The sequence below is a fragment of the Cetorhinus maximus genome, chromosome 2 (genome assembly GCF_964194155.1).
Source record: "Cetorhinus maximus chromosome 2, sCetMax3.hap1.1, whole genome shotgun sequence".
In the NCBI taxonomy this organism is placed as follows: domain Eukaryota; kingdom Metazoa; phylum Chordata; class Chondrichthyes; order Lamniformes; family Cetorhinidae; genus Cetorhinus; species Cetorhinus maximus.
Window position 1 is genome coordinate 196,323,929 of NC_135880.1, and position 20,113 is coordinate 196,344,041.

Consider the following 20,113-nt stretch of genomic DNA (forward strand, 5'->3'; position numbering starts at 1 on the left):
ACAAAATAAGTGGCAGCCATTCACTGACCCATTCCTCAGGGCAATGCCTTGACCAATCAGGGTAAAGCTGCCTGATTTAAATTTCAAATAATGCTTGGCAGTTAACTGTCAATCACCATCACTGGTGCACTTGCCATAGCAACGCCTCTACCAATCGGAGTCCACTTGCCAACCAATCAGCACTCTCTTTTCATACAGTATAAATTGTTGTTTTCCCCTTATATGTGAAGTGTCCTGATCAGTGCAAGTTGAAAAGCTTCAACATGTCTCTTTTCTCAGCAATACTGTAACTATTCTATGATTCCATGATTTTAACTATGCTTTGCTGATCTTTAGCTGAGGCATTGGCCAGTTTGGAGAGTTGCTCGATTGTCCATGTTGCCTGCTAACTCAGGTGTGAATAGAGCTCTGACATGACTTAGCACCCTCAACTATGAATAACATCAGCGTAGAGAACAAGACAATCATCTGTGAAATTATAGATAAAAAGTCGAAGGTTTTTAATGAAAATGGTCAAAAAAACAGTTGAATAAACTAGGATGTGAAAAGGGCTATAAGAGTGTAAGAATAGGAATCATTTAAACGCCTAACAACCTGCTGGAATTTTGTCATGTAAGCATTTTCAAAATTTGACAGACAGTCATACAGTTTTACAGTTTTAATTCTTCATACTTTGATAGATCGGTGACTACTTTCACCTCCTGGGCTTGACATCTAAGAGCCAATTTATGAATGTGTGGCTCCAGGAGCACATTCCTAATGGCTAGGAGCACACATTGTGAAATCATAGGCAGGTTTGCTGAAATTTTACATCTTTTAGTTTTAATATGCAGAATATGAGGTTCTGATCAGCCCAGGTGCCATTCCATAAAAAGAGCCCTTTTGTGCCTTTGGAGTGTTCACTTTGAAGTATAGAAAGTGAAGAGCAGACAAAAAATTACGCTAACAATTTCCCAGGAATTGGGAATGATGAAGGAAAACCCATGATGTTCCCCAAAGGCTGATGCAATATTAAGTGCTGACAGTGTCCAGGTCCTACCTTTACACTGGTAACTTGGAGTGTCCCATTATCCAGCATGCTAATGCGAGGGTCATTACCCAGGATCCTCTGCCCATCCTTTAGCCAGTGCACGCTAGGAAGAGGATTCCCAATCACATGACACTGAAGCTGCGCTGTGGAGTCAACGGCGAGTGTTTGGTTAGCGGGTCCCTGGCGAATGATGGGTGGTATCCGATCTGAAGAGACTGGAACACAAGAAGGAGACAAGTGAAAACAAAACATTTATAAAGCTGGTGTTAATAAGTGTGTGGTACACAGAGAGCTGTACAGACTGAACAATATGTTACACAGCGACATATGTATACTATACAGTGTGTTACACAGGGAGATATGTGTGCCGTACAGTGTGTATCATGTAGATATAATGGACAGAACAATGATTAGACAAGGAACTTGCACTCAAAATGAGGAGTGCATTACACTGTCTAAATGGAGTGTACGGTATTTTACACAGGGAGGGGTATAGACTAAACAGTGTATTACACAGGGAGCTGTGTGTACTGAACAGTTTGTGACACAGGGAACTGTGTACACTGAACAATGTGTTACACAGGGAGCTGTGTGTACTGAACAGTTTGTGACACAGGGAAATGTGTACACTGAACAATGTGTTACACAGGGGGCTGTGTGTACTGGACAGTTTGTGACACAGGGAACTGTGTACACTGAACAATGTGTTACACAGGGAGCTGTGTGTACTGAACAGTTTGTGACACAGGGAAATGTGTACACTGAACAATGTGTTACACAGGGGGCTGTGTGTACTGGACAGTTTGTGACACAGTGAACTGTGTACACTGAACAATGTGTTACACAGGGAGCTGTGTGTACTGGACAGGGTGAGCTGTGCATACTGGACAGTGTGTTACACAAGGATGTGGACTGATCAGTGTGTCACACAGGGAGATATAATGGATAGAACAATGCTTTAGACAGGGGAACTGCACTCACTGAATGGTGTGTAACACAGGGGAGCTGTACCAGTCTATTCCACATGATACAGGTGAACAGTATAGAGTGAATAGTGAGTCATGAAGGAGCAGCAGTGTTGTTGGAATGGTGCATTACATGATGAAAGGATTGTTTGACAAACTAACAGCGTAGCCAGTAGCTTCAGCTTGTCAGCCCAAGGCAACACTAAACAGACAGGACAGCCTGACAGGATCGCAGTGAAGCTGATTGACTGTTCTCAGCTGTGCTGCTTTGAGTGTTGACTCTTCAAATCGACTTTTCACTATTGGTTGAAAGGCTTGGGAGATGGATTGGTGTCTTCCCCTGTTCCCGTCACACAGCCACAGGCAGAGACTTGATCCCTTTCACACGGTAAGACAGTTTGACCCCACCCCCCATGCAATAATTAAAAAAGTCAGTTAATGGTGAACATTAATTTGCTGCTCTTATAATATATGACTTGTTTCCATAGGCAGTTGAAGTGTCAGTAAATGTCTCCAATTGGACCGACATCAATCGTATTTAAATTTTAGGCATAGACACTTTAATAAGTTACCAATTTTATAAGCAGTCTTCGGGCCTGGCACATATGTTTTAATTCAAACGGGCCTTTAATCTGTTTTATGTAAAATATGTTAAGTTCCTTGTTCCAGTTTTAATTAAGCTGCTTCAGTGCAAGTCTAAATGTCAAATACATTGGGGCTTTGCACCAGGTCATTTTATTTAAGAATTAATATGAGACTCCAATTGCTCCTCATTATATCCCAGTTACTAAATTATTTTATCAGAGTGCCTTGATGCTTTATTCCACCAGTCACTGGTGGTGCTGGCCAATTAGTTCCCGTGTTCAGGCCCTAGTCTGTGCTGATTTAGCTGAATCTGCTTGCATTTGGGTTTGAGGTTACAATTGCCCTGGGATAAGCAGAGTAAACATTTCAGCTGGGTCCCTGCCTCATCGAGTAGATTTTGGTGGAAAGTGCAGATCCTAAATAAGGACAGGATCAGGGTCGGATGTGATGGTTCCTACAGTCAAATAGCCTACCAGGGCTTACTGTCAGGGCTGACGCTTGTGGCTGGACATTTGGACTGCTGATGTAGTCTAATAAAACAAAAAACTGGGGATAAAAATAGCCCCTTCTCTCTTTTCTGATCTCTCCCCACTCACAGTGCAGATACCAGCCTGTTTTCAGTGAGTGGCAGATACGTATGTGCAGCTCGAGATTATCGTCTCTCTGGAGGGTGGTGGGTCCTTTTAGGAAATGGGTGGTTCTTTTCCTTTGGGAGCCTGGCTTCAAATCTAGCCCTGGCTGGAAAAGGGTCCGCTGCAGGTGAAATGAGTTAACTGCAGGCTCACTTCCAGTCAGGTTACAAAACCTCAGCTTCAATCGCCACTAAACCCACAGCAGCATGCAGCAAAGTGCAAGGACCCAAACTGTTGCGTTGGTGTAGTCAGGGCTGAGGGGTATTGTTGTGTCAGAGTAAGGGAAGCTTTACTTTGTATCTGATCATGCTAAACCTGACCTGGAAGAAATCATTACAGACCTCATTGGGCTGCGGTGCCAATTTTAATCCCGAGTGCACTTTGGATTGGTGGGGCTGGAGCGATTGTGATATAATTCAGTGGCCTAAATTTCAGGACCCAGGGCGTCTTAATTCCCAGGATTCACCTGCACCTGCCAAAAAAGGTGAACAAAGCAGCTGGCCAGTAGGTGGGAGAGGAAGTCTGTGGGGTTGGTAGCTTCTGACACTAAAGGGTAGACTTGCTGTCTCAGGGTAAGCCTCAGGGAGCGGTGTCTGGCACGGTCTCACAGCAATGGTGGTGGGGAGGGGGTGGTTGTGAACATCGGGCAGAGCAAGACTGAAAATCTCCTTGTGATCTCCCTTTGTGAGGCTCATCCTGGTCCCATTAAGGATATTTTCACACTGACCTCGGAGAGGCCCTCGTTACTCTTACATAGAATTACAGTCCATTCAGTCCAATGATTCAGTGGCTCCCAGCATTTTTCATCTAACCATCCCCACGTAATCTTTTATTCCTTACCCGCTATCTAGCTTTCCCTTATATGAAGCTATGCTGCACACCTCAGTTACTCCTTGTGCTTTTGAATTCCACATTTTAAAAATTCATTCTTTCATGGGATGTGAGTATCGCTGGCAAGGCCAGCGTTTGTTACCCATCACTAACCGACCCTTGAACTGAGTGCCTTGTAGGCCATTTCAGAGGGCTGTGGGTCTGGAGTCACATGTAGGCCAGACCAGGTAAGGACAGCAGATTTCCTTCCCTAAAGGGCATTAGTGAACCAGATGGGTTTTTATGATGATCAATGATAGTTTCATGGTCACCATTACTGAGACTAGCTTTAAATTCCTGATTTATTTAGTAATTGAATTCAAATTGCACTAGATGCCTACCATTAGCCTGGGCCTCTGGATTGCTACTACATCATCGCCTCTGCCCTTCTAACTATTATCTAAGTAATGCGATTTCTCCCGGATTCCTTATTGGGTTGATTAATCGACAATTTTACATTTAAGTTCCCCAATTTTTGATTCCCTCACAAATGGAAACATTTTCTCTACACCTACCCAATCAAACCCCTTCATAATTTTAAAGACTTTTAGGTCATTAACCCTTTTCGTTTCTAGAGAAACGAAAGTCTGTTCCGTCTTTCCTGATATTTGCAACCTTTCAGTTCTGGTATCATCCTTGTAAATCTTTCTTTCCACCTGCTACAGAACTTTCACCTTTTTGTAATATGGAGACTAGAACTATAGAACGGTTTCTCCGCACCAGACCAGGTTAAAAAGAAATATGGGCTATGATATAATAGGATCATAATTTGTATAAATTAATGATGGCCTCACTCCTGCCATCCCCACTTCCCATCAACCATCCTCCCCATCCCTGCTTGCTTTAGAGGGGCACCTCATGTGCCTGCAGGACCTTGCAGGTTAAAATGGTGTGAAAGGTTTGCCATTGGAGTAACCTGCTCACTTTGAACTGCCCACCTTTCCAGTTACCCCTGTGTGGGGAAGGTTAAAAATTGACCCCAGGGTGTCAGAAATGTTTAATTGCCTAGCGCTATCACTCCTTAATTCTGATGCACTCAAACAAAAATTAAATTGAGTGTGTGTGTTTTTTCTTATATGCTAAATGAGAATAAATTGTACCCAAATTGTACCCAACTTCAGCCTAGAATTACTTTCCAGCAGATGGCCAACTGCATCCCTTATCCAGCTAGAACTATCTCCATTCAGGTCCATCCAAGTGGCAGGGGTAACAGTTCCTGTTATGTCACTATGCCACAACCAGCTTAGGGGGTAGACAAGATAGACAGGACCAGTCAATTTAACACCAACCACATTCACAAGGGTGCCCAGGCTACAGTCACACTGTGCTGAGCAATTCATTAACAGTGATTCTGACACAAATTATTACAACAACTTGCATTTCTAAGGCAGTTAATGGTCACTTCTTGACAGTTGTTTTCTTGTCCTAATGCAATGCAAACACCTCATAAAAATAGTCAGCCAAGAACATAGGAACAGGAGTAGACCATATAGCCCCTAGGGCTTATTCCACCATTCAATGAGATTATGGCTGATCTGTGGCCTAACTCCATGTACCCACCTGTGCCTCATATCCTTTAGACTTGAGGTAACAAAAATTTATCAACATCAGATTTAAAATCAACAATTGAACTAGCATCAATTGCCATTTTGTGGAAGAGAATTCTAAACATCTACCACCCATTGTGTTGAAGTGTTTCCTAATTTCACCCTGAAAGGTCTGGCTCTAACGTTTACACCATGTCCATTAGACCTAGACTCCCCAACCAGTTTCTCTCTACCTAACCTGTTCTCCTTAATATCTTGAAAACTTTGGCCAATCATCGCTTAACCTTTCTAAATTCCAAGAAACATAACCTTAGTGTGTGTGATCTCTCCTCCTAATTTAACTCTTGGAGTTCAGGTATCATTCTGGTGTGGCTTTTGGTTCCACATGACAATATCATTAAAGCTTAGGAGAAACAAAGCTGTAAGAAGTTCCTGAGTGTAAACATCATATAAGCATTATAAATATCCTCACACAATGAATAGCTGTTTGAAGAGCAGTGACTCTTGTTATGTAGCCAAATACGGGCAGTCTGTGGCCTTAACATCCTCCCAGCAACACAATTCCCAGTTAATCTGTTTTTGTGCTGGTTGCAGGAGGATGGTAGCCCAGGATATTGGGTGAACTTTCTACTTTTCTTCAGTTCCACCTGTATTTGTTTTTTATTCGTTCATAGGATGTAGGCATTGCTGGCTAGGCCAGCATTTATTGCCCATCCCTAATTGCCCTTGTGCATTTAAGAGTCAACCACATTGCTGTGGATCTGGAGTCACATGTAGGCCAGGCCAGATAAGAACAGCACATTTCCTTCCCTAAATTACATTAGTGAACTAGATGGATTTTTACAACAATGGTTTTGTGGTCATCGTCAGACTTTTAATTCCAGATTTTTATTGAATTCAAATCTCACCATCTGCTGTGGTGGGATTCGAACCTGGGTCCCCAAAGCAATACCCTGGGTCTTCTGGATTACTAGTCCAGTGACAATACCTCTATGTCATCACCTCCAAGACAAGACCTTAAATTGTTGTCTTGAACAAAACCTCTAACTGTGCAAAACTCCCTCATTACTACACTGAAGTTTCATCCTGGATTATGCCTTGGATGTGGGGCTCAAATTTACACCCTCCTGACCCAGAGGAATGAGTGCTCATAATGGAACCAAGTCATTGTGGTTACTCTGGCTTCTTAACTTTGAATGTTCCATGCAGCCCCTGTATCCTTCAGTCTCTTTCTTTGTATGTTATTCCTGTTATTCCTCTTTGTGGAGTTATGAGAGTTGGGAGGAAAGCTAGGATGTGCTTTAATTCTGCACGCCCCCATAATCTTTTTTCATTTGGGGGTATTAACAACCTTATTGCACTTGTTGCTAGATACTTTACCCCTTAAACCAAATCCAACAGCCTCACTTAGAGACACATTTCACTTCCCCTCCTCCCTCCACAAACACCTGTCCATCCTACCCTTGGTTGACAAAATCAATTCTAGCATCCCCAACAGCTGCCCTGCTGAGACCAGCCAATTCAGTACAGCTCAGGGTTAGAACCTCAAACTCTCCTGGTCCCTCTGGCTCAGAACCATAGAGCTAGCATACTGACTCTTTGAATGCCTTGCATCACAACAGTGACCATACTTCAAAAGTGCTTCACTGGATGTAAAGCACATTGGGATGTCCTGATGTTGTGAAAGGTGCAACATAAATGCAAAAACTCTGTCCTCTTTCAAAAAAAAATCACTTTTATGTTTCTTCAGAGAGTTGGGCGATCTTTGATTTCCACACGGCATAAATATTAACCTTTCAGTGAGTATATTTTGTGATCTTCTGAGACACCAGGAGCCACCTACAGTCAGGTGGTTGTTCTTTAAGAAAACCTTTGTTCTGCCATTCCCATTTCTCTTTATTGACAGGGAAGGATTCCTTTGAAGACCTTCGACAGAAGGCCTGTACAGCGAGTGCCACAAGGATATACGTTACTCAGAAGGCCCCAGTCAAAGACAGAAAGCCAATAGCAACTTAAACTGCCACATGTACTACTTGACAAGGATTACCTGAAAAATTCAAGACTCCGGCCTGGTTGAAAACTGAAAGGCCTCAATTCCTGAAAAGGCCCCACAGTGGGATCCTTCTGGGAGAGATTTTGTTGCAATCAATGGAAATTGATTGTACAGCGGTGAGCAGTGACATGGTGAGAAATGAGATGGAGTAAGTGTCAAATTGATTTCAGGCCAGCGAAACTGCAAAACGAGCGGGCATTAAACTGCAGGGTAGTCAAGAAATAACAAGATTAACTCGGCCCTTAATAGGCTCCAGTAACAGTTATGTTTCATGCCACTGTACTTGATAAATAGGCCTTTTTAAAAGATGAATTATTACTTATTACTAGACTAAGATAAAACTGAATTATTAGCTGTGTGACAGAGGGTATGGGAAGGGCACAGGGAGATGCCAGACTAAACCTCTAGAGGTCAGACATACCAGTAGTTGATGATATTGCAGAGACCAATATATAGTCAATGGTGTGCACTCAATGACCTCAAAAGACTCTCATTGGGATAAGCTACATTTTGAACATTGTAGTTAAGGAAGATTGCACTGCTGGGCTCAGTAAACTTAACAATAGAGCAGGGTTTTACAATCATAGCTGGACCAAGGGAATGGCCAACATGTTCCAGAACATGATTTCTAAACTCTGCCCCCCACTCTCACCGGAAGAACAGCTTCTTCCACAAGCTCTTTGCAATCTGCACAGTGTAGGCTTGTTGGCATTTTGTTTTGGACTTTTTCTTTTAAACAGAATAAGAATCTAAGGTGAAAGGGTGAAGGTCAAGAATTAAAGTGCACCAAACAATTACATTTGAAAATAGTAGGAAAGATGGTGGTGAAGGCTGAGTGCTGCCAGGCTGGTGTTTCAAATGTTGAAAGTAGTAACATGAGGAAGAGGCTGAAGGGAGTGATGGGACTCTACAACTTTGAAACCTTAAGAGAGAATGACTTAGGCAATGAATGCGCAGCGAGTGCTGATTTCAATAAAGCGAGAGTGTAAGGAAGAGGAACGAGCATGTACGAAACATCCACTCCCTCCAGCATCAGTGCACTGTGACCTTCAGGGTATACTGCAGCAACTCACCAAGGCTTCTTCCACAGCACTGCTCAAACCCACTGCCGAAAAGGATAAAGGCAGCAGGTGTATGGGAAAACCATCAACTACATGTTTGCCTCTAATTCGCACACCATCCTGACTTGGACGTCTATCACTGTCCCTTCAGCATCGCTAATTCGAAATCCTGAAACTCTCTGGCCAGAATCTTCCGTTCTGACATGTGTCCCGAGGTCAACACGCGTCATTCCCATCCTCAGTTCGGCGGGCACGCACCAGAGTCGGCTGCGCATCCGCCGAACTGTCAAAGGCCTGTTAAGGCCATTAATTAACTAATTAAACTGATTGTCAGGGTTGCCCGTCCAACCTTAAGGTTGGCGGGCAGGTGAAGAGCCCAGGCGGCCTTCGTATTTCTCATGAAACCTCATCCATGGGCGGGATGAGGTTTCATGAAGTGTTTATTAAATAAATAAAATGTGTTCTGAAAATTCATAAGCATGTCCCAGCTCATGTGACAATGAGGGGACATGTCTGAGTAATTTTACTACTTCTTTTTTGCGATGTTTTGTTATTAAACTAATCTCCCTGAGGCAGCTCCGTGCCTCAGGGAGATTTCTGCACTCCTTTCGCGCTTGCACGAAAGAGTGCAGGCCCCGACTCTCCCTCCTCCCCCCGCCCGCACAGGTAGCACTAAGCGCTTCCGGGTGCATATCACACTGGGCGGGTCTTAATTGGCCCGTCCACGCAAAATGGCAGCGTGCAGCCGATCTCAGGTGGCAATTGGCTAAGCGCCTGCCCCCAAACTGCCCGCCCGACAGGGAGAAAATTCTTCCCCCTAACCCACAGACTGCAGCAGTTCAAGAAGGTGGCTCACCAGCAGCTTTTCAAGGGCAACTGGGGTCGATAATAAATGCTGGCCTTGCTAGCAACATCCATTACCTGAAAATAATTTTTTTTTAAAAAGAGAGGATATTTGCATCTTAAATGTTGACACTCAACAATCATATCAAATAATAAGATGACTATCTGACAGGCACTGGTTGGTGACACAGTCACACTGTCAATATAAATGCTACTTTGAGAGAGATCTGGGTCCTGTCCCAGCCTTGAAATTGGGGCCATGACCACCCACTCACTGGGCCGATACACTGACGTTCCTTCCCAATTGTGTGAGAGTTGTGACTCGCGATGCTCATGAAACAAGCAGAGCACAGTTTGACGGAGAGAGTTTGCTCCGGTAGCTAAAGATCATGCTTGGAATTAGGGTGCTTGCACATGAATGCCTCAATCACCATGGTAGCCCAACACACTAGAATATGATCTGTTGATTTATTTACAAGAGGCAGAATGAAGCCGAGGTTCATTTTATAAGTCAAAAACAGCCACCTTGTATGAATTGTAATAAATGCTAAGTTTGAAATGTAGGCCAGGTCTGTATCCCATGGGGACAAGTCAGATCAGTTGGCTAGATGGCTAGCTTGTGGTTCGGAATAACGCTAACAGTGGGGGTTCGATTCCCGTTCTGGCTGAGGCAGTGTTGGGGCCTGCCTCCTCGCCCTGCTTCGTAATAAGCGGAAGGCAATGACAAACCGCTATTGAAAAAGATGAGCCAAGGAAATGGCTCAGGATGAAGCATTAACAGATGAGCCAAAGGCCTGATTTTCAGCACAGCACACGTCACTCACACTGTATTTCATACCACCTTCAAGGAGAAGGATTTCAGAAACAGGGCCTGCTCCCCCAGCTATGAAACCCATGTTTCAACTGCTCAGAAGATTTGCACGTTGACTCCTTATATTTCATCATTTATGCTTTTATGAATATAACCTTTAAAGTTCACTCTTGACTTTTTTTCAGACTTTCTTTCCTTTCCACACCCACCGATAGCAACTCATAGCTCATTCCGTAGCTCCTCCAGTAGACTGCCCATTATACTGGAGCGTATGTTCTTCATATGGGAGTCTGAAGGGTGAAGGGTGAAGAAAATATTTGCAGGTAAAATGAGTAAACCTTGCACTTATTGGCCATCTCTTGTTTCACTGGAAGGTGACGCTGGGCCTTTAACTTGAACTGCTTCAGATGAAGTATAAAACAGAGGAATGCCACATAAACGTGGTAAACATTCTAATTAGCAGTAACCTTTAGGCTAATTATAAAGAAATAACTTGCATTTACATTACGCCTTATAAGGATGTCCCAAGACTCCTGTAATATTAGCAGCTACATACTAGCAATCGTGCTTCCTATTGTGCAAGCCAGATGGGGTATAAAAATGAAAGAGGGCACAGTACACAGACACTCTCCCCAAATTCTATTTCCTGCATTATTTACAGCACAAATTATTCCCCATCGATTTGGGAGCAGCGACAGGGCCGATGAAAGCTCACACTCAATTGAATTTCCCAGCCTCAATCTGCAGGAAGGGGAGAGAAAAAAAATCAATCACCGTTAGTGGCTCACCCTGGGCAGAGATCGTCTAAGGGAGGCCTGTCATCCTGTCAGCTATCACAGGCTGTGCTCATCATTCACAATGCCAGAGGGGTTTCACTATTCTATCAGGGCTAGGGGAAGTCAGCCCAAGATCATTCGGGCTGACACAAGACTGACAACGGTTTAAAACGGGGCTGTGGGAACCCAGGTGATTCCTCTGAACTGCACATCCTGTTTGATACCCAGTTGTATTTCTTTAATGGTGCGGTAATTTATTTCGACATCATCAATTATAGCTTCTGAAGCTGATATGGTCGGTGTATCTGGAGGAGCAGTGCTGTCAGAAACTCCACTGCTGTCCATACTTTTAACTCATTTTCTTTTGCCGGGCATGCCTTCAGCTGCCAATGCTCTCAGCTCCGCGATTCTTTCCGACACCTCTCCAACTCTCTTTCCTCCTTTAAGACTGTCCTTAAAACCTACCTCTTTGACCAAGCTTTTGGTCACCTGCTACAATCTCTCCTTATGTGGCTCAGTGTCAAAGTTTGGTTGATAATGCTCCTGTGAAGCGCCTTATGTTTTACTAAGTTAATGGCTGTATATAAAAAGAAGTTGTTGTTCTGATGGAAACTCAAAAGGAGAAAATCTGTTTTAAACTTTAGTTTTTGGGAGCGAAACCGTTCTGCATGGCTCACAGTGTAGGTAGCCCAACCTCTTTGGGGTCTGAGTTTTCTGTAAACTTCTAAAGCTCCTCCAGAAATGAGTCCTGTACGTTTCAATGTACCTTGATTTACACAGTAACTGTGCCCTGGTGACAGCAAATTAGACGGTCAATGGCTGGAATAAGAACTGAACAGGCAACCTGGAGAAGCATGGAATGTCATAGCGATTCAAGGAACAACCCATTATCTTCTGCAACCAGAGTTTGAAACCAGCCCAGTCTGCCTGCTGAAGGCATCACACTTTGGCCATTCTTAGTGATCATGGGCCCATAACACAAAACTGTCGCGAATTTCATACCGATCCAAAAACTTTATTCAAACAGAGGTCAGTGTTCGTTGGTGAGAGCGATAGAAATTTCATACTGGTGCACTGGGTGCTCCTCTGGACCACTGAGCCACTGCCGGAGCTTAAAGCAGGCTTTGCAGGCGATTAATAATTTTTGACTCCACCCCGCTGACTGACTCCAGGTTTAGTGGGTGGGCTATGTGGAAAAATTAGACACACTCTTCCGCTTGAAAAAAAAAATGTCTTAACGTTAACTTCATTTAGATCTGTCTAATGATGATCAGGAGTTTAATTTGGGCTCTTACCCCTCCCTAGCAGGCAGAAATCTAGCCTGCGCTAACTCACACTCCAGCATGACCTATTTCACTACAGAATGATTGTTGCCCAGATATTGCTGAGATTCAAGCCAAACACCAGGAGGGAACTGGAAAGCAATGAAGGTGAACAGGGCAAAAGAGACAAATCGAAATCCTGCCGGAGAGAAGAGCAATACTTCTTCAAGGTAGGCATTCCTGGAAGAGAAGTGGCAGTGGCAGCTATTATCACATTCTGCTTTCTTACCTTTGCCACTGTCAGCACCTTTTTTAGCCCTTACCACTACCATTAACACTCCCTTTGTCCTTTTGTTCATGGCATCTTTGTCAATCTCTCCTTTGCCACCACCTATTGCTGACCTTCTATCCAGCTTCACCCGCTCCACCCACCTTAAACAGTATCAATTTCATCACATTCCTACTTCTCTGTAGCTCTGAAAAAGGGTGATATGGACTCAAAACATCAACTCTGTTTTTCTCTCCACAGATGCTGTCAGACTTGTGGAATTTTTCCAGCATTTTCTGTTTTTCTTATTGCTGAGATTCAGCCTCCCAGCGCTGAATTATTTTTTTAACTTTCAAGAGAAGTATAATTACGAAGCAGAGAGACCAAAGAATTAATTCGGTTTGTAGACTTACAAGGCGTTCCCAATTAAAATATGTGCAATAATTTCTAAGTTCTGTTTTGCTACCGTGGTGCGAATGCACTATTACAGTCTTTCACTCTAGATTTGTTGATGAAAATCAATCCATTTATTCCAATGCACAAAGGCAGCAGGGGAGGGGATATCAAACGTGCTTGGGCTTACCATCTTCTACCTCGAGGAGTGCCTTGGACAGGATGCTGCCAGCCACACTGATTGCCTGACACATGTAATATCCTGAATCGCCTGACTGGACGTCGGTAATTGTCAGTTCACCTTTCGGAGAAACAGAGAAACGCCCCAAAGGCTGAGGCTGGCTGGGAAAAAGCAGGATCTGTAGCAAAGAAACATAAGTATAATTTATTACAGTAAGAACTGCACCCTGGCAATACAAACTGAATTTCATATTTCATACACAAACACAATCTGTCCCGCTCCAGTCTCAACTACACTAAAGAAATGAAGAGCTCAACCATAAACTAGTTCAGTGTTGTGACCATGTTTATCCTGTGCATTGGCATCAAGATGCAATAAGAAAACTCATTTAACCCCAAATACTTGAACATTGTAGAAGAGACTTCACATGCCCCTCACCTGTAACAGAAACAAAAACAAAAATTGCTGGAAAAACTCAGCAGGTCTGTCAGCATCTGTGGAGGGAAAGACAGAGTTAACTCTGTCTTTCCCTCCACAGATGCTGCCAGACCTGCTGAGTTTTTCCAGCAATTTTTATTTTTGTTTCAATTTTCCAGCATCCTCAGTATTTTCCTTTTATCTTTTTGCCTATAACAGACCCATTAACACCCTTACTTCATCTTGGGATTATACTGAACACAATGATGGAGTTTCCTACTCATTCATTTCACTGGAGTTAAATTTGGGAGCTGGTGAGCACAGAGTTAGAAAACTTATGGCCCCTTTCGCCAGAGCCACACCTAGCATAGAGCAATTACATTTAGAATTGTATTGCTGGGTGTTCAGTTAACCCAATGCAGTCTGACATTTTCCTAATTCTTACTTCATAGGGTGGAATTTTGTGGCCCTGTCGTGGCAGGGGCAGGGCCATAAATTGCGGTAAGCCGTTCAAAAGTCCATTGACTTCAGGGAACCGTAAAATCCCGCCAGCATAAAATTCCACCCATAGAGTCGCACAGCACAGAAGGAGACCATTCAGCCCATCGTTCCTGTGCTGTAAGAGTTATCCAATTAGTCCCACTTCCCTTGCTCTTCCCCCACAGTCCTTCATGTATTTATCCAATTCCCTTTTGAATGTTGCTACATATATTCTCCTCATCTCCACTCTGGCTCTTAAATTACCTAAAAAAAACCCCACAATCCGCACAATGTTTAACATAGAGTGCATGAAAGGCAGAATTAAGTAGGGGGTACTTGCTAAACATTGAAAGAATGACTTGCAGCCCTATACAACGCTACGCACCAACAAAACACGATTTTCAGTTTCTAACCTTCTCTTTTCCTCAGCCCCAAGTTAAGTTGGCTGTAATCAACAGAAAATTAGTTAGGTTGGATGTTAACAGAGACAAGCACTGGAGGCCAAGAAAATAAAACTGAAGACTATCAGATTTATAAATGCACAATGGCACTCCATCTGATTCAAAATGGACACCATTGCTGCTAAAACAAGCTCGACAGCAACAGCTAAGCTCCTGGCAGCTATCAGGGTCAAAGTTGTTAGGTATCTATCCTTCTGACAGTTGCCTGCCTTATTCTCAATTGCATGATCCCTCCAGCTGATTGAAACACTCTGCTATCCCTCATATTTTAACCAGGCTGTTGTCCAATGTTCCAGGGTGAAACAAATTGCAATATACATTACAGTTAGGGTAATCAACAGATTACCTTGTTGAGGTGGAATTGAATGCTCTAGGATGCAGTTACAAGCTCCATAGATGGTTTTACTAGGTAACTACATGGAGCCCACCCGCACCAGGTAGATGCCAGGTTCAGCCTCTGGTTTGGCTGGTCTCACTCAGGGTGAAGGAGGAGCAGTTTAGCAGAAAGAGGAGGGGAAGTAGGGTGGGTGGGAGAGAAGAAATCAGCCCGTGCTGCTGCTCCTAATTTTTCTTTGCTAGAAAGAGTATGTGTGGATGACACTTGAGCTGAGCATCGGATCAGTTCTGCCCCACTCCAACTATCAAATCGTCTCACTCCAGAGATCTGAGCACATAACCCATGGTAACAGTCCAGCATAGTACTGAACGTGTGCTGCATTCTGAGGTGCTATCTTACAGATGAGATGTTAAATTGGCCTCATCTGCCCTCTCAAGTGTATGTGAAAGATCTCAATATTTTGAAGAAGAGCAGGGGAAGTTCTCCCCAGGATCTGGTCAATATTTATCACTCAATCAACATCACAAAAACAGCTTATCTCATTGTTTGTCGAACTTTGCTTTGTGAATATTGGTTGTCGCATTTCTTACATCATTACTGCTCAGATGTATTTCACTGAATGCAAAGTGCTTTGGGAAAGATCCTCACGTAAGTCCTTCTTTTTCCCTTCCCAAAAACAAGACTGGTGCATGACCAATGGCTGGTTGGCTGAGGTGTGGGAGGGCAGCTGGGTGCCCATGGAACTATACCCCAGCAAGATGTCAACATTTTCAGGAGAGCAGGAATGTGAATCAGATATAAATCAGGCAGGGACCAAAAAACACAACACAGGGTTTTTCCTAAGTTATGGCCAATATTTCGTGTTAATTTTTTACTTTATTACATTAAGTTGTTCTGATTATTTTCATTGCTTCTTATGGGTCCATGTACATTTTCCTTACAATCTCCTCTTCGGTGTTTTCCACCTTAGGGATGAATCAACCTCCAGGTATCCTCCAGGAACGAAGTGGTTCTGGGTGCAGAGGTAATTCCTGCCTTTGTTTCAAAGCTCCACTTCCAATAACAGAATGACCTAGGCTTGGAACTCTACATGCAAATATTTGGATGATAATTTTCTGATGAAACCTATATTTAGAAATATCAGAAGGATCGAGCTCTTCGAATGGTTAATGCTTCAAATAATCATACACGTGAGTGAAGAGCGGGGCGAATGGTCAAAGTTCCAAGGTATTTAAAGAAGGGTCAATTATCAGGACAAGTTGAAGAAGTAAAATGGGTAAAAGACTCTGGATTTCATTCTTTAAAGGATGCTTTGTTGAATCACTGGGAATGATCCTATTAACAGCAACAGGATACATCTGACAGCTGGGCTAGCTTTACATAGTAATATCTTCATTGTCTAAATGTAACAGTTAACCCCAGAGACCATGTCCCAAGGGCTTAGGGCCTTGTAGTTACAGTAACTGCTCTGCAGAACAGTATTTGCCGAGGCACTTTCTCTACTCAAATTCTTAACAGGATCACTCATGTGGAAGTCCAACAGCTCCTGAAAGGCACTTGAAAGCCCAGGAAACTAGTCTCTGCACGCTAAAGCTTAGGATCTCTTAAAAGGGCCTTTATCGTCTGCAAACAAAGAAACTCATGGGAAGAGTTGCCCTGTTTGTAAGTATGTCACTTGTCATTTTATGTGCTCATCGAAGAAAAGGGATCTTCGTGCTGGGGTGGGGTGGGGTACTCTCTCGTTTTGGGTGGCCGACGTCAGCATCAATTACACCCAGCTCAGGTTAGGGTGGTTAGATGCAGATGAAAACTTCTCCCCAGGCCACTCTGTTCTGACTATGTGCCTTGACCTGAAATGTTGACGGCTCCACTCTCCGCAAAAGCTGCCTGACCCACTGAGTATTTCCAGCATTTTCTCTTTTTATTTATATTTTAAATATACATTGAAATGATTGAACCACCAAGCCCACCAGGTGAGAGGTCTGAATTATATCTCATGTTCTCCTGTTCAGTCTCCGCCCGCACGACCCCAGACACTCGCCTCAGAAAGATCTCCAGCTCCTTTTTTGTTTGTTAGGAACTATACATGAGTTTGGGTTTCTGTTACTGTGGCAGTATAACTGGGACAAATCCCACCTGGCTTCCTTCCTTTTGCCAGAAGACAGCTGGTGGAGGGTTTCCCTTGGTCTCACAGAGGAAGGTCACAGAGCGGCCCTGAGCTACAATCTGGTCCCGAGGTCGCACGACGATCTGTGGTGGCACTGCGGAAAGCATAAAGAGAAAAGAGCATTACTTTAAAGAAAAAACGGAACTCCAGCAACAAAGCCCAGTCTATACAACCAGTAAAGATTTCAGTCAGGTCGTTCCCAGGATACTGAAAAACTCCACGAGTTCAAAGAGTTACAGGCTTTACGCAGATTAAAATTGCAGAAATGAGGCCTAATTCACCATTAAATTCTCTCTTGACCTTCAAGTTTTTTCTTTTTAAGAATGCCATCAATACTGATGTCAATGTCCCAAGACACTTTCAGCAGTTTTATGTCATAAAGAGTAAGTTTTGATGAGCATTTAATAAATATCTGTCTTTGAGACTAAATATTATTCCACTGAAAATGTGCCACAGCTTTCCAGCACTGACGGGGGAAAAGACATCTTTCCACATCGGAGCTCAGTGGCCTGCACTGACCTCCTCTACAGGCAGGCCCTCAGTGCTGTGACTTTGGGGATTCTGCCGCTTCTACACTGAAGTTATGATGGATAAGTGGGAGAACCCCATAGAAATTCCTGTGTGACTTCTATCCAGGTAACTGAGTCAGTGATTGTATGTGTTTATGTGTATGCAAGGTCGAATACATGTTTCCTTTGACATGTCATTATTGTCGTACCAATTCACCCACAATTTAACCATGACTAATTTGGGCTCCCAGCAATCAGAGCATTCAAAAGTACCAAAGGGCAAAGGGGCAGGTTTTTTTCCTTTTAGTCTTAGTTTAAATAACCAGTTGGGCAGAGTGTACGGAAGTGAATCGGGAGTGGGAAAGTGCTTGTCTGCATCAGACACTGTCCACAATGCCATCAATTTAAATTAATGAGCAGAAGTTAGGGCTGGACTTAATCTGAAATTTATTTCTCCTTATACGATATTCATCAAACTCATCTGTCCAGGTGATAGCTTAAGCAGAGGAAAATCTGGCCCACACATTTTTACAACGGAAATATTATAGTAAATACAGTGATTACTTGGTACAGAGTGCCGGAGTTGAGTGCTTCAGGGAGATAAGTGGAGGAAGGAAAAGAGGTGTTTGGTTGCTTTTGCTTAAACTTTTTCAGCCTCCAGGAATTGATTCCTGCTCTGCTATATTAGAAAAAGCTGGTTACTTGGTGATTATCTGGCAAGTGATTACGGTTTATTCTATTCCTAAGGCTCAAAATAGTATATTGTGAGCAAGAGGTGAGTGGGAGGGGATAAAAGGCCTGGATCGAGAGGCCGACCTGCAGTGAGACCAGCAACAGAGTGATGTCACGAACCACCATGTGACGCGAGTGCAGGGAAAGCAGCTGATTGGTGAGTAGGATTAGTGAGTATTTCTAATCTTTAAAGTAAAAGTAAGGTCTTCAGTTTGTGTTTATGTCTCTAGTCTCTTTTCTCTCTTTCTTAAAAATAACTTAAGAGCAAGATTGATACTGGTGTGTAAAAAAATTAATTACAATAAAGTGTAAAGAGTGGGGGATTCTTCAACTGTAACGAGCAGGGAAACTAGGGTAATTAATTAATAAATTAAATAAAATACGATACTGATGGCAGGACGGGTGTTGTGTTGCTGCTGCAGCATGTGGGAGCTGCTGGACATCAAAGTGATCCAGAGCGAACACATCTGTAATAACTATTTGCAGCTCGAGGAACTTCAGATCCAATTTGAGGAGTTGGAGTCTGAGCTGCAGACATTGCGCCACATCAGGGAGGGGGAAAGTTACCTGGACACTTTGCCCCAGGAGGCGGTCACACCCGTCAGATTAGGTAACTCAAATTTGGTCTGTGATCAGGGACAGGAGGGTGTGACTGCAGGTGAGGCAGGTATGGGGATCCAGGGGGTAGCATTCGAGGAGCCTCAGCCCCTGCAATCACCCAGCAGTTATGAGGTTCTTGCAAGCTGTGTGGGTGAGAGTGGGGGCTGCTGGGAGGATGAGCGAGCTGACCATGGCACTGTGGTACAGGGAGCCATTCAAGTAGGGGGAGGAAATAGGAACATAGTAGTGATAGGGGACAGTATAATTGGATATTATAGATGCTGTTCTCTGTGAGTGTGAGTCCCGAAGGCTGTGTTGCCTGCCTGGTACCAGGGTTAAGGACATCTCCTCAGGGCTGGAGAAGAACTTGGAGTGGGAGGTGGGGAATCCCATTGTCATCGTCCATGTTGGTACCAAGACATGGATAGGACTAGAAAGGAGGTTCCACTGAAAGAATTTGAACAGTTTGGAGCTAAATTAAAAAGCAGAACCTCTAAGGTAATAATCTGGGATTATTACCTGAGCCATGGGCAAACTGGCATAGGCTAAATAAAGTCAAGGAATTAAATGCGTGGCTCAAAGATTGGTGTGGGAGGAATGGGTTTCTGTTCATGGGGCACTGGCACCAGTACTGGGGTAGAAGGGAACTGTTCTGGTGGAATGGGCTTCACTTGAACCGTGCTGGGACCAGTGTCTTGGTGAATCAAATAACTAGGGCTGTAGAGAGGGCTTTAAACTGAATACATGGGGGGAAGGTTCTGGAGAGGGGATATGTAGGCTTACAAAGCAGAAGGATATGGCAGCCTTACAGGGCAGCTATTCAGGTAATGATACCCAGAGTGTGACAGGAAGGGACAGAGTGTACAAACATTAAAAAAAATGCAGCAAATAGGGTCAAAGGGGGAAAAAATGGTAAAAAGGCAAAATTAATGGCTCTTTACTTAAATGCACGTAGTATTCAGGACAAAATAAATGAATTAATGGCACAATAAGAGGCTAATGGGTATGATCTTATAGCCATTTTGCAAATATGGTTACAAGATCAAAACTGGGAACTAAATATTCAGGGTTGTGTGATTTTTTGAAAGGACAGGCAGGAAGGAAAGGGTGGTGGGGTAGCTTTGCTAGTACGA

The 20,113-nt window shown here is 43.5% G+C and overlaps 1 protein-coding gene across 4 annotated transcripts in view; it reads right to left on the reverse strand.

Moving 5' to 3' along the window:
* The window catches only part of robo3 (roundabout, axon guidance receptor, homolog 3 (Drosophila)), a 554,342-nt gene that overhangs the window by 119,475 nt on the left and 414,754 nt on the right, over positions 1-20,113 (reverse strand). For all 4 annotated transcript variants that reach the window (XM_078531576.1, XM_078531579.1, XM_078531575.1 and 1 more), the window contains exons 7-9: positions 17,109-17,233; positions 13,287-13,455; positions 1,040-1,245 (exon numbers count right to left, since the gene is read on the reverse strand). In XM_078531576.1, coding sequence (XP_078387702.1) covers positions 1,040-1,245; positions 13,287-13,455; positions 17,109-17,233 — 500 coding nt within the window. The remainder of the gene's footprint in view (positions 1-1,039; positions 1,246-13,286; positions 13,456-17,108; positions 17,234-20,113) is intronic.